The 26,894-nt window shown below is 33.5% G+C and overlaps 1 protein-coding gene across 1 annotated transcript; it reads right to left on the bottom strand.

Moving 5' to 3' along the window:
• Positions 1 to 10,767: 10,767 nt before the first annotated feature.
• LOC127094312 (uncharacterized) lies at positions 10,768 to 15,235 on the bottom strand. Its single transcript, XM_051033163.1, has 4 exons — positions 14,653 to 15,235; positions 13,134 to 14,372; positions 12,975 to 13,048; positions 10,768 to 11,356 (listed from the first exon to the last, which is right to left on the bottom strand). The coding sequence occupies exons 1-4, from the start codon at positions 15,103 to 15,105 to the stop codon at positions 11,098 to 11,100; spliced, it is 2,025 nt and encodes a 674-aa protein (XP_050889120.1). The 5' UTR covers positions 15,106 to 15,235; the 3' UTR covers positions 10,768 to 11,097.
• Between the last annotated feature and the right edge of the window lie 11,659 nt (positions 15,236 to 26,894).

Raw genomic sequence — 26,894 nt, 5'->3', positions numbered from 1 at the left:
TACCAGGACCGCTTTTTCAAAGCTTTTAGTCCACCGGGATTGCCCTAATTTTTTTCCTAAGTCTCCTTTTTTGGGTGTTCGACTTAGCGAGATTTTTTCTTTATTATTTTGATTTTACTGAAGGGTTGTGACAACCAAGTCATTGGTCATTGAAGAACAACCGACATAAATTTTGGATTTTATATGATTCTTTTGCCACATTAGGACGTGTACGAATAATGGTACGTGGTTGATCCCCAAATGGGATGTTTTTCATAGTGAGATTAACTGAACATTACTCTGCCCCCGATTAAGCGTAAGGGTTTTTTTAGATCCGAAAGAAACATCTACTTCTAGGCTCGAAGTGGTTAACTAGGGATTAACTCCTTATCTCTCTAGTGTTTAGGGATTTGAAATAATGCATGTACATCATCAGCAGGATCTTATCCAAAAGCATACCGTTAGCAATTATGGGCATTTTGTTTTTGTCATTCTCCATCCACTCTTTGCTAAAACAATAGTATGATAAAGAAAGTGAAGTGGAGAAGTATGTGTTTGTGTTTTGCAATAAATGAGAAAAGATGAGTGGATATGAAAAGAATGATTCAAAACATGCATAATTATTTCATTAATAAGACCAATTATAAATGATAATGCCTAAACCAATCAAGACAAACAAGAAGAAAATACAAGAATGCAAAATGGTAATATGGCCTAATGATTTCCTTCATTGGGGAACTGAGCTTTCCTTTCTTTATTCACTATCGAACTAACTTTGTTGGAAGTCGTTCTGCTTGTTTAAACCTGGTATAATGCTTATCTTTAGCAACCCCTTCAATGGAATTCACTAACGACCCCCATGCACCGACATGGGGTTTATGGCAACATTTGGGCTTGTTGGTGTGAAGGAGATTGCCTTACAATAAATTAGGTCTTGAACTTTGTGTTTCAAAGCCTTGCAATTCTCCACTGTGTGACCTGGGGCACCCATGTGATACTCATAGTGATCATTGGCACCAAATCCTGGTGGATAAGGAAGAATTGTAGAAGGTAATTCCTTTAAGGTAATTGATCCACCTCTTACCAGATAAGGAAGGATCTGGCTATATGGGAGTGGTAGAGGATCAAAATATCTTTCTGGCTTCATCACCCTTTGTTGGTTAAGTTGATGCTGTTGTGGAGCATGTTGCTATTGATTTCGGTGCTGGTGTTGATTCTCGTATGGTTGATATGGTTTTAGATGTTGGTAAGCCGACTATTGATATGGCACTGGCGCAATGGCATCAACTTGATGGTAAGGAACAAAACATATGAATGAGCTTTATTCCCCACATCTCATTATGGCATTGGTCCGGCCTTCTGGCTTCTTCATGAAGTTAGAGTATGGTTTCTTCCCTCCACTTGAGGCATTGGAAGCACGGGGAAACTTTCCCTTCTTCATCTGGATCTCAATTTGTTCCCCAACAAAAATAACCTCGGAGAATGTTAGGAAGCTGGATCCTACCATCTTGTCCATATATTGGGCACGGAGAGTCCCCATAAACATATCAATCAACTCTTTGTTAGGGAGAGGAGGCTGGGCACGAGCTGCAATATCTCTCCACTGTTAGGCATATTCCTTGAATGACTCGTTGTTGTGTTGAGTCATATCTTGCAGTTGAGTGTGATTGGGTGCCAAATCAGTATTATACTGATAATGCCTGAGAAAGGCTTCTACAAGGTCTCTTCATGACTAAACTTGCCTTCTCTATAACTGCATATACAACTCCAAGGATGACCCACTGAGGCTATCCTAGAAATAATGGATTAAGAGTTTATCGTTATTGATATGGGTTACCATCTTGTGACAATAAGCTTTGAGGTGGGTTCTAGAATAGATGATCCCTTTGTACTTGTCAAGATCTAGAACTTTAAATTTCTGAGGAATCACTAGACCTGACACTAGGCACATATCAACAACATCTAATCCAGGAGTAGTATGAACCTCCAAAGACTTGAATTTATCTTCCAAAGCATGGAGTCTGAAAATAATTAGGTCTGGAAGAACTCCAATAACAAGCCTTGTGAGTTGTGGCATGAAGAAAGCATCATATTGATCTTCGTCATCAGTCATAGGTCCATGTTGAGCAGACGCGACAGAATGATTCAAGGTGTCATCGTTGACCACTGGTATATGGATAGGAACTCCTTCAGGACGAACAAAAAGTCCTTCAAGGTTAGTCACCACTGGGATATTGAGCGGAGATGAGTCAAACTGAGCAACAACTCTTCTGGCTTTGGCGTTAGTTTCAACCTCTCTTTCCTTATGGTCTAAGGCTAGCATAGTCTCAAGCAAGAGATTCATCTTCGCCTGCATATAGTCGATGTCTATTCTCATTCTAACCTGGTTGGCCTTAACTTGTTAGAGTGTTATTCTGTAGTCGTGGTGTGTCTCGTACTGGTGTCGAGTAGTCTATTTTTCTGAATGAAAGGGTAGAGTGTGTATAAGTTTTTTGTTTTTGTTTTGGAAAATGATATGCATGCATGCTGATGAAATACGAATGCATGGATTTTTTGCCATTTTTTATGTGCATAGAAAATGAAATGCAATAATCAGGATCACAGGTATATCATGTTCTCAGGGTAATAACAGGAGGAAAGTATAGGTGTCTCTGATTATTGAAATTCCCAAGGGTAGGCTCTATGGTGGTAGATTCCCATAGTTATGGATTCTTCTTATAAGTATATCCATCTTAACGAATAATCGTTAGACAATCATATTTCCAAGAGAATTTACTCCGAGCGAGGTATTCGTATCAACCCAATGAGTCTTAAGTCTCGCAAGCACATACTACTCAACCATCGACTCCAAGGCTCTAAAAGATCCTTAGAATCATGGATCGAGGTTGAAAATATTACCTCCAAAATGACTAATTATAAGACAGTAATACTTCCAAGGGATCTCATCTGAGTGGGGTTCTCGTGTCAACCCATACGAGTCCTAAGTCTCGCAGATCGAACACTACACAACCATTGTCTTAATCACATGGTTTTCCTCATACTTGGGTATAAAGATTATCTCCCATGTTGGCAATAATCAAAGAGCCCCAAGAATATCATAAGAACCAACAACAAATAAGTAATGGCACAAATAATAAAGATAAGAAGATAGGAGAAAACAAATAAACAAAGTTAACTTTCATCGCGAATTGAACTAAGTTAGGCTTGACTCTCTCTTGCTTAGAGCATGTCCCCAACAGAGTCGACAGCTGTCACATCTCGAAAAATACGATCCTTCGTAAAGTCGCAGAAAAAATGAAAGGGAAAATATATTAATTCTAAGAAGGAAAGGGAAAATATCAATAAAACCCTTAAAAACGAAGATGGTTGTCGCAACCAAATTTGGGTTTGGGAGTCGATTATGCAAGAGAAATGTGTTAGCACCCCTTACGTCCATTGTACTCAATGAGAACCTTTTAGTTAAATTTGCGATTGAATATTAGCTTGTGTTAATTGTTTTCTTCGAATGACTAAAAGTGCAAAAGGAAAAGAAAAAGGGTCACAAAAATGTTTTTATGTGCTTGACGAGATTTCGGGTCTCGCTCCTACGTATCCCCGGGTACAATGAGGAACTTAAAGCTTCATAGTTTGGGGGAAGGCTACGGTTTGTTGGTTTGTGTTTTTTAATGAACATGTATTTAGATCACATTCTAACGGTTAAACATTGGTTTGTTTGCTCACTGTGGAGACTTAAGCGCTAGTTTGTATTCACATTAGAAAAGACTAAACAATGTTCTTTTGCAAAAAGGTGTTTGATCGCACGAGGGCGAGTAATTAGGTTTGATTGATTTCGATCACACAAAAGGCGAGAAAATACAGGTTTGATTGATTTAGATCGCACGGGGGCGAGAAAATATATGTTTGATTGGTTGAATATCTTTTAGGAGGAAAACGATTATTTAAACAGGGAGCTCTACAACAGTGTTCAAACAATCGGAGATTGAGGAAGGTCTAAACCTAATCAATCTTTTTTCTTCACAAATATTATTAAAGAATATGTGGCGAATTAAGTCATGATTCATTAACAAAAGATGATTATTCGCACAGGGAGCCCAACAGTAGTGCCCAAATAATCGGAGGCTGAGGAAGGTCTAAACCCAATCAGTCTTTTTCCTTCTATAAGAGAACCAAACTTAATTCTAATGATTAAAGTGTTTTAGAATGGAAGACGAATGTTCAGACATAGAGCTTTACAGCATTGCCCAAACATTCGGGGAAAGAGAAAGTCTACACCCGTCTTTCCTTTTTCGTCCAAGTTATTGCAAAAAAAAAAAAGAGTTTTAGTGTTATGTTTAATCGGGAATATATTTGAAATTGTGTTAATGATGAAATTAATCGAGGAAAACGAGTTTGGAAATTCACTTGGCGTTGGACCAAGAGTTTTGATGTGTTTGAAAACACTCCCTTAATTACTTGTCTGTATTTATTATTATTATCTATTTATTTAATTAATTGTATTAAAGAAATAAACAAATAAAAACCAATAATTATAAAATTAACAAAATCATGATTTTTTGAAAATCCACTTGGCGTTGGACCAATGGTTTTTGCACTTATAAAATATTTTTAACACTGATATAATCATTCATTTAATTTTCAATTTAAACAAATAAACCAATAATAATAAATATAAATCTAAATGAGCAAAAAGGACAAAGATGAGTGCATGAGTGTGATGAGCGTGGTAATTAAATAATACGATATAATTAATTAATTAAACATGATTTAAATTAATTACTTATTATAATAATAATATAAAATTTTAAAAAAAAAAAATAATAATAATAATAGTAATAATAATTAAAAAAACTATGAACAAACTAAACGGGGTGCAAGAGAAATAAATGAGATATGAGTTTAGCAAAAATAAATAAAAAAATAATGGCTTAATTGCAACTATGGTCCCCCTATTTTGCATTTTTTGGGGTTTTGATCCCCTCATTTTAAAAACCATTACTTTGGTTCCTTTTTTAGCTTTTGAGTTTGATTTTAGTCCCCCCTTCCAATTTGAGACCTTTTTTCATGATGTGGCACTATCCAAGATGATGTGGCAATGTCAGGTCAATTTAAAATTAATCATATTCACTAAATATACTTCCACGTATTTCTTGTCCCTTTTAACATCATTTCAATCATCTATTAAAATTTAATTTCAATTAAAAATCAGAGTAATTAAAACGTTTTAGCCACTCACTTAGTCTCTCATAGATACAAACACATGAGCATGAATGAACTTTCTTCCTCTCTCAGTTACGAACACGAACCCTAAGAACGGAATCTGAAATCATTGTTCCAAATCAACTCGTGTTGGTTGCTTTAGGTTGCTCATCTCTGAAATGACAAATCCTACTTACATTTTGAGGTATGTGATTTTCTTTAGGGTTGTTAAATGCGTTAATTTTGTGCCTTGATTTGACAAAATACATAGACACATTAATTCATTTGCCAATACATAGAGAAATTACATCATTTGAAATTACATCATTTGAGTATATGTGTTGCAACTAACAACACAAACATCATAGACAAACTCATAAAATAAGACATAAACTTAATTTTCATCTTCAACAAATCTTTATTTTTCTTGATATCCTTAATCACATCCATAAGCTCTTCATTCTTGTTTTTCAAATATCTAATCACATCTTTTGCACGATTGCTCATGTCTTCACCAAACCATTGAAAATAGTTACATCATTTTTTCCTCATCACCTTAAAATTACCACAACCATGAGATCTTCTTCCGAGATTCTCGTATGTCCATGATGTCATCAATGGTGACTCAAGCTCACACCAACATATATTCCCTCTTCTTCTTATATCGGACTAGTTTGTTAAGGCAAATGAAAAACTTGTTTCAGACATGGGATAATGAAGGACGACAGACTGTTAGGTAACAACGGACTGGATTTGTGAAGAAGGGGATAAACAAAATGAAAGATGAGGTTGGGTTGGGAAAGAAGGCGTCGCCGAAGAAAACGAAAAGGAGGCAGTGATGCAAAAGGATATGTTAGGGTTTGATAACATTGCAATTTTTATATAATGATATTAAATTTTTATTTCTGAAAATTTATCAAAATAAGTTATGTATATATCACATTAAAAAAATGAATAAAATTAATTTTAAATTGACTTGGCATTGCCACATCATCTTGGATAGTGCCACATCATAAAAAAAAGGCCTCAAATTGGAGGGAGGACTAAAATTAAACTCAAAAGTTAAAAAAAAAAGAACCAAAATAGTGGTTTTTAAAATGGGGGAATCAAAACTAAAAAAAATGCAAAATAGGGGGACCATAGTTGCAATTAAACCAAAAATAATATAACAAAAAATCGTTTAATGTCCAACTTAAGCAAACAAAAGGAATATAGTAAAAAAAAACAAATCAAATTGGGGGGAAGTAAACTAGACCCAATTAGGAGCTCATTAGTGCTAGTAACACAACGCCACGTGGCGCACTCAACATACATCAGAAAAAAGAGGAATGAATGACTGTGATTAATTATGTGTTTCTTCAAGAAGAACAACATGCATCCTTATTTTGACCATAACTTGCTCAATTTTTCATGAAATTAAGCATATGAATAATGAAAATTCATCTACTCGATGTTACAAACAACATGGAATGCTCAGAATTAAAAAATAAGCCACGAAATTAAATCTTATTTAATCACTTTTGCTCATGGAGATTCAAGAACACTTTATTTTCTTAATTTTGAATCAATTGAGTTTCCATGCAAAATGGTGATGATTAAGGTACTAAATAAATTAAGCAAGAATAAGAATTCAATAGAATTAAATAAATGACAAGCATAAGAGTCTGCCTAAAATAAAATTCAATAAAGAAATAAAGAAAAGACTTAAAGAAAAATGAAGAGAGTTTTGACTTAGTTTTTTGTGAATGATTGGAGGTATCATTTTTGAATGAAAAAAAGTTGATTTATATGCTCTAGAATTAGGTTAATGGGTGGTTTAAGAATTATGCAAATAGTGTGAGCGTCTTCTAGAAACTTATTTAATTAAATACTCTCTCATTTCTCTTTTATAAGAAAATTTTGGCTTTTAGGTTCACTCAATAAATGATGTATTTTGACTATATATAGACCAGATACATTCACTATTCAATGAACCTAAAAGTCAAAATTTGTTTATAAAATAGAATGGAGGAAGTAGTGAATAATGATGTAATATATGCATAGAATAATGATGTAATATATGAATGTAATAATGATATAATAAATGAGAGATATCTTGGACCTTCTAGAAATATTGATTTTTGTTTTATGATGCATGAAAATGATTAATAAAATTCAAATGAATAATTTGATGATAAATCAAATGATCATGAATTTATTTTTCAAAATGCATACTGAAAAAAATACAATTTTAGTCAATTTCTTCAACATGTAAAATATTGACTTCATGTTGATTTTTTTAAACTATATATGCATGATTATGGTGACTTTATTTGATGATAAAAATGCATATGGATAAAAATGCAAAACTTGATAAATGGATATATATCAAATGAATTTAAAATGGTCGAGCAAAATTGGGGTATGACACTCTCCCTTTGCGAGTAAACCCGAAACAATCAAAAAACACAGTTGTCATCACTTCTAACATTTACAATCTGCTCAATGTATTTGTGCATAAATAAAGACATTTCTTCAATATGGATGATTTTTGGTAATAATGGTGAGGGAGATGGTTTGCTAATGCGAGCACCATTGAAAAATACTCTTTTGGGATTTTGGAGTCGTAGAATCTGGAAAGTGTGAGTCAACATGTTCAAAGTATGAAGGAGACCGTCTTGTGGAGTTCTCACTTTGTGTCGGTTTGACCTTTTTAGGGGCACTCTTTATTTTAACTGGTTCCGAATGTGGTTTCAAATCCATTGTTTCTGGGTAGGAAATCTTCATCAATTACTCTTTGATGTACAATTTCATTATGTCATCAGCTTTCATGAATCTCTCTTGGACCACTTCTCACACGGTCATGATAGAAATGTTTAATTTATCATCCTTCATAACACCATCATCATCAAAACGAAGTCTTTTCTAATGAGTGCAAACTTCACCCATACGTATTGGTTTTTCAAGCTTCATCTTATTTGAAACTAAACAAGCAAATGGAAGATCATAAGTCTTCCTAAGTGTACATCCATACTTTGAGCTATTTGAACCTGTTTTATCCATTCGCTTGGATTCGTGAAAAATAAAATTCAATGCCGCTAGAGATATGTTGCCAACCAACTATGAATAAGGAATGTTGTCTTTGAATCGGTGTTTTAACACAGTAATGCTTCGACCGAAAGTTGTATGTATCTTATTGTGTTGGTTTTGGAGCATTTGGTTAACCGCATCCCAATATCGACAAAAATCACCTTTATTGGTTTCCAATCAATTCTTCAACCTAGCATGCACATATTAAGCTCAGTCAGTTGTTGTATTGCCAAAGTGTCGAACCTGGTTGATCCATCCACAAACAATCTTCTCTTTAATCTGATATAGAATCGTACCCTCAACATATTTTAGAAATTTTGGATATATCGTACACACACTCCTGAAATGTAGAACAAGTTCAGCATATAATTCTTTCGTGGAAGAACTTATTATACCATTTCATGTATCCATTATCTTTTCCACCATCACACCAGGTTTGACCATTTTTCCATCTTCACCCTTGACATGTTTGGTGCCAACCGCAAGTTTTACTCGGCTTCTCACAGTTTTGGTTATATGATACTTACAAATTAATGGTGATGATGTAGGAAACACCATTGCAACCGAATTCATCAACGCGGTATCATGGTCGGTGATTATGAGCGTATTTTCTTAGTTCTTCAACATAGTCTTGCACATTTACAAAGCCCATGTAACGTTGCCCTCTTTTTCGAATTCCAAAAATATAAAACCGACTAAATAAGTCATCTCCATAGAAGTAACACCAACAATTTCCAAGAGTGAAAGTCTATACTTATTTATTTTGTATGTTGAGTGAATTATGAGCGCAGGGGGAAAGGTATTGAACAACTTCACGGAATCGTGATGACTCCAAAATATATCTCAAACGGTGACTTTATCCTCACAAACTCTGTATCTCGAAACTTAGTATTCTTCTTCCAAAAGCTTTAACAGTTGTTGCATCTCAGATTTTGGTCCTCTTACCACTTTGTTGTCTCGAGAACGCTCCTTTTATATTTGCTTGATATTTGAAACATTTAGAGAACTTTTCCATTTCAAAGATGCGAGTATGTTTTTCGGTGCCACCATGTTTAATGTCATGTCTGAACAAATTCTCTTTCCTCCGAAACAATATGACATACAATGGAATGACCGAATAGCTTGTCAAGCAAGACATGATTATGTATACCTAAAATCACATTGAATTTCTATGTCTCATTTGCCATACTGTATCCACTCACTTTAAACAGACACTCACATTTCCTCGATCTCGTATCATCTTGTTTCAAGTTCCTAATCATTGGTTGGCACATGCCACTTCTTTCGAATATCATTGTTACAAATGCTTGTCTTCTTTCCGAATCATTATTGGACCTTTTGATTACAACACCAAACCCCAATTTTCCGACCTCCCTACGGACCCATTGTAGCATATATTCATGAATAATATAGACTTCTTTATTTGTAAATTGTGCACAAATATCTATCTCGACAACAACCGGTCGAGCATCCGGTTTAACATCATCATTCGCTTCATTCAGTTAAACATCATCATTCACTTTATCCGATTTAACATCATGCATCACTTCGATCTGTTTAACATCCACACTCACAATAACTTTGAGAAATATATCCGGGTGCACCATATCTATTACCACCAATAACAGAAAATCAGTGTTACATTTCAAACTATCTGGACAATCCAGAGATGCACATCCGGACCACACCTAACTTCGTCCGGAAATGCATCTTCGGACTCAACATTCATTTTTTCAGCTTAAAACTGAGATTAATGCAAGGAATAAAAGATGAAAATAATTATTGCTCCCTTTGAAGTGATGAAATACAAGATTGATGTTTTGGTGTTGAAAAGTTAATTGAGAATGAGAGAGAAAATTTCAAGGATTTTGGAATAGTTTCTTGTTTTAGCACGAAGAAGAAGCTCATGCAAGGTGGTGTTTTATCAACTTTCCCAGTGGATATTTTCGGAGTTGAATCTCCGGAAATATCACTGAATTGTCATTTAAATCATTTGCGTGAATAACAAAATCACATAAATGAGTATAGGAGTATTTCAGAGATGCGTCTTCGGATCCACTCAAACAGCATACGGCAATGCATCTCTGTACCATATTTTTTTTATTTGGGGTGAAACTCAGAAAAAAGAAGGTTGACGTGATTTTTGGTGCATTCGAAATTACATCTTTATACGTATAAAAGAACAATATTATGCACATATAAGAGTGGAAAGAATCATGCCAAAATCTTTATCCTTTGTCTTATTCATTCAATAACTTAGGCATATGCAGAAACCACCTCTTTCATCTCTTCAAATCAAGAAGAAATCTTAGAAAACAAAATGCCACTGGACATTGGACATTGTCATTTTATCGATCTCTAACCTACCTCTGAAATATTTTGGTCCAGACAAGATCACATTCAATTGTAAAAGTTGGTCAAAATGCAAGTCAATTCACCGGATCAACATAACTTTCCAGTTTAAAAATGAAACTATTTATTTCATTGGTTAAAAAAATTATTTTTCAATAAAGATATTACCTATTTAAAATTATTAATAGAAATTGATTTCATAATGCTGGCCATGACTATTGCCTAGCATAGTTAGAACTACACATAACAGCACAAACTTGAAATAAGTTGAAAATCTCTCTTCCTCTACTACTTTTCTCATATACATTGGACTTCTGTATAAAACAAAAAAGGAAAATGTCTTCCTTAAAAATCAAATCTACTTTCTACCAAGCCCATGAAGTAAAACTATATCAACCACATGGTTATATGTTAAAACATTTAAATCACCTATTTTCACCTATCGCAAGACAGACCCATTAAATCACCTATGCTACAAAATTCTACCAAATTTCCAACGATTCAGACTTCCAATTTTCTGATTCTCAAAGCCTTCCACACTCTTTCTTTCTTATTCTTCTTTGAATTTATTTTTTTCTGAAGCTTCCAATTTCTGTATTTTTTGCGGTTATTCAACCATCTGGAATAATCTTTTCCCTCGCTGCAGTCATGAAAATCTGCAAGTTCAGCATAATCAGGTTCTTTTTTGCCTAACATGCAATCAAGAAACTTTTCTCCATTATAGGTCTTCTCTGATCCATCCGCAACTACGGGATTTGATCTGAAAAACATAAGATGGTTCAGAGTTGTCAGACCACAAGATAGCATCAAAGAGCAATGGCGTTAAAATTCAACATTGAACAGTTTTTCGAGAGTTCTATTTACACAACACTACTGTACTTTATTACAAAAATTTGGATCATGGCCGCTTATTTCCTCGTGGCATTAAAATTCAATATTCAAGGCCTTTTTTAATACAATGAGATGGGTCTAGGCAGCAAGTGAGTTCCTTTCTATGAAGCCGGACTCGGACTCAGACACGAGGATCCCGCTAATGTAAAAATATATATATTTTATATATTAATATAATAATGCAATTTATGGACAAAATTTGTAGAGTTTAAAATGAGAAGTAAAATTTATGTTTATTTAAGATAAAACAATAAAAAATTCAACACTTTCAAACAGGATAATTGATATTCATATATACCTTGTGAAAACCGAAACAATGGTGTACAAAGATAAAAATAACCGAAGAAGATAAAAGGATTTTGTGGAGACAAAGACAGTGAAATATAAAAAAATAAGAAATCCTAATTATGTTGTTTTTATAGTAAAATGGAATATGAAAGCTAAAACACCTATTTATTTTTTAAATTTTGAAAAATTTTGAATTGTTTTTTTTTTATAAAAAAAAATTCTTGGAATTTTTTGAATGAGACCGTGTCCTTTATTTGAAATAAGGTGTCGTATCCGTGTCCGTAGCAATTAATTTTTTTTTCGTTGAACACTTCAAAAACGTGTCGGTGTCCGGCACTGCAACACGCAGTGTGAATGGCGTGTCGGAACTTGATAGGTTCCTTTCTTCTAGGAGAGGTAATATTTCTCGCCACTCTGAATCTACGAGAAGAATGCAAAAATTAAAATTAAAAAGCAGTCTGCTTTGTTTCTATTGCTGCAGCTGCTAGCCTATACCAACTAGGAGAAAGCCAATTCCTGTCTCTCTTTACTATTTCTCATTCCAAATATGCATAAATACCCCATTTTTCAATAACAAAATTCTATTTAAAATTCTTTAACAAGTGTATGCCCCTTTATCATAACAAGGTTTATGTAATTTATATGATTGGTAGCATAATGATGCTTTTCTGCAGGGTAGATAGAAGTTAGGGAATGGAGGTTGCCTTGTTAAGAAGTTACAGCGGTTGCATCAAAGGGACAACTAACAGAAATCAAACTCTAGACCGTCTGTCCAGTTTGATCTTGCTGGAGCTAGCCTCATTAGTTAGTTGTATAATGCTAGTTATGGCAAGCAAATGAGAAAATCTCAAAATCATGGACGACACGGCATAAAAAAGAGATGTAAGTAATTTCAAAATTTAAACATTTCCAGAAGTTCCAAAATTAGTGAATATGATATAATTCAATAAAAAAAAAGTTATACTTCGAATTTCTAAATATATTGTAACTTCATGAAAGAACAAGACTTCAAATTTTAATTAATAGAAGAAAAGAAAATCCAAACCCACAATTGCGTTCCCTTACCACTTACCAGTACCATTTGAGCAAGCCCGAGGGGCTGGAGGGAATTGATGATATGTAGATAGAAAATTAAGAATATGCAACTCACTTAAGACATCATTTGTCAAGGTCATAAAGAGTTAAGACACAACACATACCTTAAATTACATTTTCGGATTTTATGAAACTCTGATGCAATTTTATATATAATTTCTTTACTTCTAGCCCCCTCCTGCAACAATGCATCAATGATTTAGACACGAAATATAACTAAAATTTAATTTAAGTAGTGCATGAGAATTGAAGGCACAACTGACCTTTCCACTTTCATGCAACAAAATTTCAGATGAACAAGAATGCAATGGCGGACCCACAAATGACCCTAAATCAACTAAATCTCCCTCTTCAAAAATAAACATAGACATCAGTGCCATAATTATAGATATACACCCCTTTGCTAACACATCAAAACCATTGTAAAAACTTAGAGATAGTAAGCCTGAAAAGTGCACAAACATTGACTTGGAGACTTGGTAATTTGTTTGCTGATTTTTCATCATATTGTGCAAGAAGTTCTGAATGGGTAAACAAAACTTAAATTGTTGAAAAGGGTTGATGATGCTGATCAAGGAATCATATTCATCATGCACAGAGGAACTTCCTGTGGTTTTCAGACAACCTGAATCACCATTATTACTTAGACACTTAATTGCTTGTAGCAGTGAAATACTCATTAACTTCAATATGGATGCAAGAAGATAAATATCTTGAGTACTAGTGTTTTTCTTTACATGCAACGCATCTCCAACAGCATCGTGAGAGAAAGCTTGATGAATTATGTAATCCAATATTGAGACAGCCTTATCTCGGCATGAATCAACAAATATGTACTGCCTCTCTTTCATATATTTGATGAACTCAGTCAAAATGTCAGCTTTTGTTTTAGATGACATTTCGCAACTGCAAGAGTCCAGTGAACTATTTGATTTTGATAAGAATTGACTTAGTCTGGTACGTGTTCCTTCCTGAATACAAGATTCAAAAGTTGGATGACCTCTCTCAAACATGGTTCTATTAAAGGCACAACTTAATTCAATGCAAAAACTATCCATTTGCAAGCTAGACACATGCCTAGAGTACAAGCTGACAGATTTTTGAAATGCCGTTAAGTAGCAGCTCATATCTAGAGTCAAATTCTCTGAAGATAAGCCCGAATCAATGACTTCAGAAACCAATGAAATTACATGTGCCTGGAACATCTTTGGTGCAGAATACACAACATGGTCAAGCAGCAATGCCACTGCACTAGCAAGTCCAAGTTCATGAAATCTAAAATCTCCATTCCAATGCAAACATAATCTGCTGATGAAATTCTCAAATGCTTTCTCATTAGAAACTGACAGGATAAAATGTGCAGATATCACCTCTAGAACAACAACAATATCTCTATGGTTAAATTGGCACACAAAAGTCTTTTCACAGTCGGAAGATTCTGAATCAGCCAACATAAGATACTCTCTCAATGGTCGATGTCTTAAAAGTTCATCTGCAAATACCTTGAATAACATTTGAGTTTAGAATCATGAATACAAATGAATCCTATACACAGTTCTACCTGGAAGATTATATAAAATACATAAAACTAACTTCTTATTTTCTCACATTTCCCAACTTCTCTCACATTCATTGTAGCTCCAAAAACTAAAAGACTTCAGCAACATAATTCCTCATACATAATGTACTACTTAAACAAACCTAAATCCTAATTGCAAGCTAATAAAATTAATTGAAGCATAATACTCAGAGCACCAACAAAAGAAAGATGATAAACAATACCTCAAGTACCGCACAGAGAAATGGACGGCAAGAATCAGAGAATTCCATTTGAACATCAGAGAGAAAGTTACGACAGAGCAGGACCGTAGTTCCATCATGGAGTTGAGTGACATCGACGAATAGGAACGATTTGAGGATGCGAAGAATGCAGCGGCGCTTGTTGGTGAAGAAATTCTGGTCGGAGTAGGGAAATGTCAGAACAACGAGGGAGCAGCGAAGAATGAGAGAAAGATGTTCAACAAGTGGCCATAACTGTGAATTCGGAGATGGAAGGAATTCAGTCACGGGCACATTGTTGAGCAGAGGGAGCGCGGAGAAGAATTCGTGGAACTTGGCGTTGAGTTGGTCGAAGAGGGTTTCGCAAAGAGTGGCGGTGTCTTTCAGAATTGGGTCTTGAGCGGTGGTGGTGGTTGCGGTGGAGAGGGAGTGGTATAATCTTTTAGTGTCATCCATTAGGGTTCCGTCACCGAAGAGAGAGTGGTGGTTGCACCAGTTGTTTTTTCTTTGACGTTGTTAGGTTGAGTTCAAATCAATGTTTTCAAAACAAAACTGAAGGTATAATTGATTCAACGGACTAAATAATCTAAATTAATTAAGAAAGATAACATCTATAAGGTAATGTAATAGAATGACGATGAATTTACCGTGTGAATGACACTGACATGAATGACACTGAACAATATATATTAATTAATCTTATTAATTAATTAACTAAACTTCATAAATAAATTAGTAGAAGTGTTATTCCTACAATAATTTTTAAATATATATATATATATATATATATATATATAATATATTTTTTAAATAAAAATATATTTATGAGTGCGTGAACAATATCATGAATAATAGTATCGGTTAATATTGACTTTAAGTTGTTAAACAAAGTTGTTTAATAAAAAATAAAAAATGAATTAACTACATATAATAAAGTTGTGTAATAATCGTTCAGATATTATAAATAATTTTTTAATAAAACAAAATTAGCTAATAAAGTATGAAATTGGTTAATAAATATCTTGATAATAAAAATATTTTTTACAACTAAATAAAATTGATTAATAAAGTCTAAAATATTAAATTATAAAGTTGATTCATCACATAATTTTATATTAGTATTCTTTAATATAAAAGTAAAAAATAATAATAATAATAATAATAAATATTTATATATTTTAAAAAGTATTATTATAATATTTTATTAAGTACGGTGTATATGTATGTTTATGGTGTAGGAATATTATTTTTAATAAATTATACACAAAATGATGTTATTTTACACCAATGTGTTTGGGTAAAACAAGGAATGTAGTAATATTTTAAAGAATTTAATTGATATACACTGACAGTGTAAAAGAATTTTACACCGTATGTTAATCATAGACGTTAGATATTGAAACAAGTTCGATTTTTATTTTAAAAACCTATAAAGTAATGCAAACGGGTGATGGTGATGAATTGACAGTGTAAAATTTTTTATACTAACAGTGTATAGTAATTAATCTCTATTTTAAAAGAATTTAAAATGATTTAAATAAATAATATAAAAAATAAATTATTAAAATAATAGAAGTTTATGAAATATTTAATCCAAATTTAATTAGTGATTTTAAAATGACATTTAAATTAAAAATTTTGAAATTTTCTCCTATAAAATAGAATAGAATGTGAATGTCAAATTAAATATTTTATTATTTTAAATTCGTAAGTTGGTTTCTATATTTTCTAAAATTTATAATTTAATCCTTAATATTTTCAAATAAATTGTAAATTGGTCCTTATTAATTTTTAAATTTTACAAATTAGTTTTTTAAAAATTGGTCCTTATTAGTAATGTTATTCCTACACTAATTTTTGACACCAAATATTTATACGATATATACTTTTCATCGTATTTATACGGTGAATAATATATTTTTTAAATAAAAAATATATATTTATGAACAGTCGATGAATAGTATCATGAACAATATGTGAACACTGTCCGTGAATAATACATATGAATAGTAACTTTAAATAGTGAAACAATGTTGGTCAATAAAATATAAAAAGTTGATTAACGAAATAATGAAATTGATTAATAAACAATCCGATATTAAAAATAATTTTTTGTATTAAAACAAAGTTGGTTAATTAAAAGTAAAAAATTGATTAATGAAATTAGGAAATTGGTTAATAAATGTTCAGATATTAAAAATAAATTTTAGCAGTAAATAAAGTTGATTAATAAAATATTAAATGTTGGTTTATCAGTATCATTTAACCTAAAAATAAAAATAAATAAAATTAAAATTAAAATAATTTTTTTAATATTATTATAATATTTTTTATTATTTACCGCGTTGATGAACAGTAAAATACAACATATGTGTATGTTTGTTGTGTATGTGTATGTTTGCTGTGTATGAATATTATTTTTGATAAGTTATACATGAAATGAAATGATGTTATTTTCTACAAATGTGTTTGGATACAACAAGGAATGTAGTAATATTTTGAGATAATTTAAAATAATTTGGATAAAATTTATTTTTGGATAAAGAATATAAAAAATTAATTCTTAAAATAATAGAAATTTGTAAAACGTTTTGTTATTATTATTTAATGAGTGATTTTAAAATGACATTTAAAATTAAAAAATTTGAATTTTTTCTCATTCACTGCATAGAATGTGAATGTCAAATTAAATACTTTATTATTTTAAAATCTGTAAGTTGGTTCCTATATTTTCTAAAATTTATAATTTAACCCTTAATATTTTCAAACAAATTACAAATTGGTCTTTACTAATTTTTAAATTTTTTAAATTAGTTTATTAAAATTTTAAAAATTGCAACCTGATCTCTATTTTTTAAATTTGACCCCAAAATTTTAAAATTTATGAAAATGAGTTTCAAAATTTAATAATGAATAATTGAATACTCTATCCAAAGAAAAAAATTAAAAATGAATAAATTTCAATCCATTTTTTATGGAATTTTTAGTGCACAAAATCAATGAGTTTTATAAATTAAAGTGTGGTGGTGGCTTAGCTTTTAAGACCATTGGTCTTACACACCAAAAAGTTCATGGTTAAAATCTTATTGACTATTCTTTAAAAAAAATCACGACTTTGTCTTTTAAAAAAGACATTCTGTTGGATTAAGGTGTTTGAGTGTTATATATAAATTACATTTATCCTCAATTTTTAAGAAATGTGAAACTATTTTGACAAGTTCATGATAATAATTAAAGAGAAACATATAATAAAGCTATTTTAGGATATCAACCTATGAATAATGATAAATCCTTTTTAAAAAATTGACATGGTAATAAGATCAATAATTGCAATATGCCTAAATTTACTAATTATGGTAAAAATGTCCATGTCTCAATACCTTATTTATAAAATGAAATCATAAGTTTAATATAAAATGGACTTCTTCTTCTTCATATTGCTTCTATAAGAAGATTCATGAACATGGTTCAAATTGGACTCTTAGAAATACCTTGCATTTCACTTACGCTAGGGACCCATAATGATTTAGATACATACAATAAAAAATTTAAGTTTATAATGCAGGTATGCTTTACAATCTCAGATGATAAATGATATCTTACTACGGGTTGTTCAAAGTTTATGACCGAAGACAAAAGTGTTTTTCTCTTCTCTATTCTTAAAAAGAGAGTTTTTGTTCCATATGATGATAATAATAAAGGAAGAATCATAAGTTCTCATACAGTTGGTAACTATCTGTATCCAACGATTATGAATGATTTATTAGAAATACCTTGCATTTCACTTACGCTAGGGACCCATAATGATTTAGATACATACAATAAAAAATTTAAGTTTATAATGCAGGTATGCTTTACAATCTCAAATGATAAATGATATCTTACTATGGGTTGTTCAAAGTTTATGACCGAAGACAAAAGTGTTTTCTCTTTCTCTATTCTTAAAAAGAGAGTTTTTGTTCCATATGATGATAATAACAAAGGAAGAATCATAAGTTCTCATACAGTTTGGTAACTATCTGTATCCAACGATTATGAATGATTTATTAGTTTAAAGTTTAAAGCATAATTTGCTTGGTATTAGCCAGTTATGCGAACTTATGCGAGTTTATTAGCCAGTTTAAAGCATACAGTTTTGTTCCATATGATGATAATAATAAAGGAAGAATCATAAGTTCTCATAAGTTCTCATATAGTGTTCTCATAAGTTCTCATACAGTGGGGGTGTAAAAACTGAAACCCAAACTATATTTACCAGCCAAAGAAGTGAGAACACTTATTTTGTTAGTTTTAATAAATTACATTCAAATGATATATGTATAATAAGTGAAGAGGATGATTTGTCGCTACAACGTGTGAGAATAACATGTATATGCATGAATCATTTAAACATTTTTGTCTGCGAGAAAATACCAAACGGTCTTTCAAACTTGTGTTTTAAAAAGATTCAATCATGTAATGTATGTCAAAAAGGTAACTAAGTAAAAGTCTCGTTTAAATATAAAAAATGTTATTTCTACAAATAAGTCTTTATAATATTTACACATGAATTTTTTCAGTGCATCCAAAATCGTGAGTTTTAGTGGTAATTATTAGATTTTTTTAAAAAATCACTTTTTTTCAATTTAAATACCAAAATAACCAATTTTTTAAATAAATTACCAAAATAACCATTTTCCCTATTGATGTGCTAGTTGAACTGACGCATCCAATAAATATTCAAAGGAGGAGCCACTGGAGTTGGTGCATGCTTGCAATGGCATTGAACTTAGGCGCCATTGGAGATGACGCATGCATGTGTGGTTGAGTGTGTGCGCCCATGCATATGGCGCATGCATGTGTGCTTGTGTCATATGTGTGTGGTGCCTATGACATTGACGCATGCATGCATGAGTTCGTCTATAAATACCATGCGCATCTTCCATATTTTTTCAGACAACTTCTTACCCTCCTTCCATTTTCCTTTAATCTCCTTCAATTTTGTGTTCTTTAACCATATCTGAATACATTCACAAGAGAAATATCGATTTAATCTTTTCAGCAGTGCAACCTCCGATAAAGATTCGACTTTGGAATATAGAATCGTTTGAACGTCTTAATAGGACGTTGAACCGTTGGTTAGATGGAGAAATTGCAGAGGGTGAAAGGATTAGAAGAACTCAATGGCTTGAGTCCATGTTCAACCAAAATGGAGAAGTGCGTGTATGGGTGGATATTAAGACTGACAAATACGTTTACAGGATCATGTATAATATGTTCAAAGTTGTTTTGATGGTTGTAATCGCGTAGTTATAGTAATGGTATTTTATTTGTTGTAGTCTGTTGTGTTGTTGTTTATGTGTTACTTGTGTGTTGAATGTGTTGTATTTGTTTGTGATGGTATTTTCTTACAAAGTTATCATATAAAATAAATGTTGTTTTTAATATAAAGCAAAAGAGGTACAATTAAAATTATCTTGTTGTACTTGTTCCAACACTGGGACAGTTAGTACGACTGTGATCGGGATGGTAACATGAACTACATAATCGAACCATTTTGTTCGATGTATCCATTTGGGTTCGAATACGAGTGATGTTTGGGTGACCCTTTTTCTTTCTTCATATTACTCCAATGTGCCAGAGAATGTGCCCTTGATATTCAAGTCAATATTGTAAACATCGGATAGTAAGTAGGATGGATTCCGTCGAACCTTTGAACATGCCGTTATGACATGGGAGCAGGGCATAAGAAAGGCTTGTAGCTTTTCGCAGTCGCACCAACCTCTATCTAGTTCCACTTTATATTGTCCCCTTGGCATGCCTTCATTGTGATCCATGGACTCAACAACATTGTACCAACCTTTAGTACGGTCAAACACCGTGACCACATGTGTGTTAGCTTTGGTAGCTTCGTGTCTAATGAATTTCATTAAAGCATCACTGAACAACTCTCCAGATTGCAACACTGAACTCCATTTGGAATGTCTAGTCTCAAACAGCGCCCCTAAAGCGGTTATAGGTAGGTTTCAGATGCCTTTGAAGACAAAGTTCATTGATTCCACAAGATTTGTTGTCATGTGGCCCCAATGTTGACCGTTGTCATATGCCCTAGTCCACTTCTCTAATGGAATATTGTCGATCCACCGTACTGCATCTGTGTTTGATAATCTTATGTCTTTGCGGTAGTGTTTGAAAGAAGGTTCAGTTAATGCAAAACCTACATTGACAACCTTCTTCCGCAACGTTTTGTCTTTGATCTCCCGCATAAAATTTCGAGCGATATGTCTAATGTAATAGACATGCGTCGACGGAGGATCTTTCTAACCATTATCAATGTTTTTGTAGGCACTCACTATTGAAGGGTGTCGATCAGAGATCAAACATAAGTTAGGTTGAGGAGCAATGTGCAATCGAAGATTTTTTAGGAAAAAACTTCATCCCTCAGCAATCTCCCCTTCAACTAGGGCAAAGGTGACTGGAAAAATGTTGTTGTTGCCATCTTGTGCCACTACCATTAGTAGCATTCCTTTATATTTCCCGTACAACCATGTACCATCAATTTGTATAACAGGTTTACAGAAAGCAAAACCTTTGATGCATGGTTGATACGCCCAAAAGAGACGGTGAGTGTACCGTCACACTTGAGGACGTCTATATGTTGTTAGGTCAACGTATCAATGGTAAGATCGTAAATGGTAGAGTTAACCAAGATAACTTTATATGTAATGAATTTTTGGGTGCCCTTTTGTGTGACGACACAACCACAGGAGAGACTTCTGGTCAAGTTAGGGGTCAAGATATTAACTCAAAATATCTCAAACAATATTATGCAAGTATAACATTAACCGAAGAATCTACCGAGTATGAAAAAATAATTAAAGCTTGATGTTATATTATGATTCTATATAGTATTTTTTTTTTATTTCTTGAAAGTACTGGTAATACGGTAAATATTATGTATTTGTCGTTGTCACGAAACATAAATAAGGTAAGCACATATAGTTGGGGTCCAGCTGTTTTGGCTCATCTATATAGTGCATTGTGTAAAAATGCCCAAAAAAATACTTGTACGTTTTATTCATGCGCGTATTTGCCACAAGTATGGGGTTGGTCAAGAATGTCGTCACTCGTCCCAGTAAACGAGAAGCCATTCATACTCCCCTTTGCAACAAAGTAAGTTTACAACTTTACCATCTAATTTATTAGACATTATATTACAACTAACTGTAAATAATATTTTTCAAATCTTTTCGATCTAGGTGGTCAGTTGAAGGGATAAACTACAACAAGAGTCTGAAACACGTTGTAGTAGTCTATCGCAATCTATTGGACCACATTGGACCAGGCGATGTACTACTACTACTACACAACTCTATATTTGATTTAAAAAACATTATCCAATTACATATCATTTAATCACGTCATATTCTTGTACAATTTATATGGAGGCCATATTTGGGTCTTGATCATCAGGTTAACCATGATGATGTTGTAGTTTGGACAACAAAAACACCAATTACCTGGTTCAATATTGTGGAGATGCATCAGAGTGACCGTATAAAATTGCAGTTCGGCATGCAGCAACAAATTCAATAACCTTCGACGTGTTTGGGAGATTGGCATCAACAAAGAGTCGATGCCTAATGGGATTATTCCAACTGGAGAGACTTTGGAAAAGATATGTGTCATCATTGGAGGAATCAACGATAACACATCTTAAACGAACCAGTCATACAGGATACTAGACCAACTCAACATTATATGGCAGGGTTTAGGTCGGTTACAACGCCACAATTTGTGTATGAGTCATAGTAGTTGATTGATCCACACCAACTAGCTTCGTCATCATACGTCCAACAACAAATCCCCGTCCAAGAACAATGTCAACCCACCCAAACCCAACGACCAACCTCACACCATGACCCTACCATATACACCCAACAACCAAACATTCAACCTCGCAACCCATTCATGCCACACATCCAAACTCAAAACCAAGAATCAAACTCTAACCACCAACAACCATACGCAGCTACCACAACAGTCTATAGCCCAGATTCATACGATTCAGCATCATGCCATCGTAGCCCCCCACCAATGACCACCCAAACATCTCATCGCCACAACACCCAACCATTGTTTGACTATAGTACACCCCAAGAACCATTGATTCGTTTCCGAACCGATTCAATGTCCAATTCGGTTAACCATACCGTCCATAATTCACCCAACCACAATGACCCAACTACGACAACATGGGCACTGAACTCAATTACGGAAGCGTCGTTGGCGACAACCCCCCAAGCTATTAGGGACAAATGATGACACATTTATCAAATACCGTTAGACCTCTCACTGGACCTTCACACCAGCCATTATTGGATCATGTCAACACTCAAAGACCCCAAACACCTTAGGAAAATCATGGGAGACCTCGCAGACAGGCTAAAGCACCTAGATGGGGAACATGGAGCGTTTCAATCGGACGGGTCATTGAATTTCTTATCAATTCTATATAATTTTTCATTATAATGTAATATAATTTTTATTTTCAATATTTCATTTAATTAATTATAAATTTTATATTTAAATTTTTTATAAAAAAAGTGAAAGGAGCATGCGCCACATGCATTGCGCATACACTACATAGTGTATGCATGCGCCAATGCATGTGGCATAATGGTATGCATGCGCCAATGCATTGGCTTTGCATGCATGCGCCATGACTCTGGGCGCCTCCTCTATAGGTTAGCTTGTACTGGCGCATCAGTAGAAAAAAATGGTTATTTTGGTATATTTTTTGAAATTTTGGTTATTTTAGGATTTTATTTGAAAATATTGGTTATTTTTAAAAAATCTAATTATTATTGTGCCTTTGTTATAATGGATAATTATTATCGCTATACGAGAACACTTTTTTTTTTAATTTATAAAAAGGACAATTTTTGTTGCCTTTCAAAAGTTATTCAAAATGAAATGTTGTATTTCATCTATCTGAAGTAATCACGATGATGAATTTCAAAATGTAGAATTCAAAAAAATTGTATTAGGAGTGACATATTGCACACTTTTTTTGCTGTAGGAACTCCATAACAAAACAAGGTAGTGGAACAGAAAAGTATATCCCTTGAAGAGATAGCAAGGTGATGCTCAATGAAACCAATTTTTCTAAGTATTTCTGGCCTGATGCAGTAAGCAATATTTGTTTTGTTATGAATAGTATCTTGATAAGATCAATTCTAAAGTTAACGTCATATGAAATATATAAAGGAAGGAAGCCAAACAAATTTTCACCTTCATGTATCTTTCTTTGATATTTTACTTACAAACAAATTTGGCCTGATGCAGTAAGCAAATGCGTTTTCCTTAGTAACAAGAAGGATGCCCTTCATAGATTTGACGTTAAAGTTGATGAAGGTATCTTTCTTTGATATTTTACTTCTAGTAAAGCTTTTTCGTATTTTTAACAAACAAATCCTAACTACATAAGAATACATATATGTTACATTTGATGAAACTAATCTCAAGTATGTGGATGTATAAGTATTTGATTGTGTAGATATTTTAGAGAAAAATATTTTAAAAGACAAAGATTCAAGGAAATAAATAAAGATAATTATCATTAGCTACCTAAGGAATTAAGTACAACTAGAGACCATCCAATTCAAATTATAATATGAGACATCTCAAAACGGTAACTACTCGTTACTCCATTTTGAAGAGTAATATAATTCTGCAGAGTTTCTCTCTGCCCACAAACTGTGGAAAACTTCTTATTCACTTTGCAACTGCAAAATACTGTGAATACAATGTTATGAATTCTCTATTCACTTTTGTTACAAAATAAGGGTTACTCCCTCTATTTATAGATTTAGGTTAACTTGGACCTCAAGTCAAAGCCCAAAACTATAAAAGCCCAAAATTATAAAAGCCCGAAATAGCTAACACTACTCAACACACTAGGTGGTTCAACACTTCCTTGCTTTTGTCGAGCAATATGCTTCGACATAAGGAATTACAATTCAACACATCACCTAATCCATTGTGTCTAAGCTATCTACATTCATCATAGCTCTTAGTCTTCTGAACACTTCGACCTGCACTCCCTTCGTCATGATGTTTTCAATCTGATTCTCAGTTCTGCAGTGTTCCACATTAATCTTCCCATCTGCTACCTGCTCTCGAAGATAATGGAACCTTATCTCGATGTGCTTGCTTCGACCATGTTTCACAAACCCAGCTGGTTGTGCAACATAAACTTTTTCTTCTAAAGGATCATTCAGAAATGCATATTTCACGTCCATCTGAGACATATGCCGGTTGTTCATGTTTGCTAGACCAACAACCAACCTGATTGTTTCGATCCTAGCAACATGTATAAAGACTTCATCGAAGACGATTCCTCCTTTCTGAAGAAATCCTTTCGCCATAAGTCTCGCCTTGTGTCGAGTCACTTCTCCTTTGGGATTCAACTTCACCTTGTATACCCACTTAACATCGATTGCCTTCTTGTCTTGAGGCAATTCGACAAGTGACCAAGTGTTGTTGACTTCGATTGACTTCAGTTCTTCGTCCATTACTTTCATCCACTTCGAATCTTTCAATGCCTCAACTGCATTGACAGGTTCGACATCTGCGTAGAAAGCATAATGTACCAGCTCACCTTCTTCATCGACCATATCATCTGATGTAATCACACATTCTTGCAACCTTGTAGGCATGTGTCTTGTTCTTTGAGGTCTTTTTGTGCTTGCTTCACCTCTAACTTCTTCCCGTCGAACTTCTATTTCGACTCCACTAGCCGGTTCATCATAAAAGATTCTCACTGAATCTTTCTTGACATTCTCAATCCAATCCCACTCCTTAAGCTCATCTATGGTCACGTCCCTGCTGATCACCACTTGCTTATTCACTAGGTCGAACAACTTGTATCCTTCAGTCGAATGATATCCTATTAGAATCACCTGACTCAACTTGTCATCAAGTTTTCTTCTCAACTGATCTGGCACATGTCTATGTGCTATAGATCCAAACACCCTCAGATGACTCAAGCTAGGCTTGACACCAGATCAACATCTTTTGGCGTGATTCCTTCTAGCTTCTTCGTCGGACATCTGTTCAGGATATATGTCGCAGTTGACACAACTTCTCCCCATAATTCTTTGGGAAGATGCTTTCCTTTCAACATAATTTTAACCATATTCATAATGGTTCTATTCTTCCTTTCTGCGACTCCATTCTACTGTGGAGTTTAGAGTGACACCACCTCATGCACAATCCCTTCTTTCACGCGTAATGCATCAAAGTATTTCGACACATATTCTCCACCACCAACAGTCCTCAAAATCTTAATCTTTTGATTGCTCTGTCTTTCGACCATATATTTAAACTTGGCAAATATCTTGATCACTTCACTTTTCTTCTAGATCAAGTAAGACCATAATTTTCGACTAAAATCATCTATGAATGTAACAAAGTATTTGTTACCTCCAATCGAATCCACCTGTAGAGGGCCACATACATCAGAGTATATGGCTTCAAGAATTGCCTTCGACCTACTTCCTGCATCCTTACTGAAGTTGTTCTTATGTTGCTTCTCATGCATGCATTCTTCACACACTTCGTTTGAGGGCTTTATGGTAATCCTGAAACTATATTTCTTCTCTTCAAATATATGATGTCTTTGAAATTGAGATGACCAAGACTATAATGCCATATCCATTCATCTTTGTTGGTTGCTGTTGCAAGGCACTTATGCTCCATCACATTAAGCTCAATCTTGAAGGTTATATTCTGAGACATTGGAGCCTTCAAGATCAACCTTCCATTTGAGTCGAGAACTCTCATCATCTTGTCTTTGATTGACACTTTGTAGTTCTTTTCGACTAACTGCCATATGCTGAGAAAATTACTCTTCATGCCTGGTATGTACAACACATTTGAAATTACTGACCTCTTGCCATCTTTCCTCATAATCAGAACATCACCAACACCTTCAGCTGCTAAAGTGTTGTCATTTGCAATTTTCACCATGTTCTTCATTGAGGGCTTTATGTTGACAAACCAATCTTTCCTTCCAGACATGTGTGATGAGCATCCTGAGTCCAAGTACCATTGGTCCTTGAATCTCTCTTCTTCTCTTGTTGTAACCATCAGTAACATCTCTTCTTCTTCTTCATGTTTCGCCAGTTTTGCATAAGTTTCTTGATTCTTCTGCTTTTCTGGACAATCACTAGAATAGTGACCATACCTTTGACAATTGTAAC

Source organism: Lathyrus oleraceus, chromosome 6 (genome assembly GCF_024323335.1).
Source record: "Lathyrus oleraceus cultivar Zhongwan6 chromosome 6, CAAS_Psat_ZW6_1.0, whole genome shotgun sequence".
Classification (NCBI taxonomy): Eukaryota; Viridiplantae; Streptophyta; class Magnoliopsida; order Fabales; family Fabaceae; genus Lathyrus; species Lathyrus oleraceus.
The sequence above is the reverse complement of the archived record's forward strand: the minus strand, read 5'-3'. Positions and strand labels throughout refer to the sequence as shown.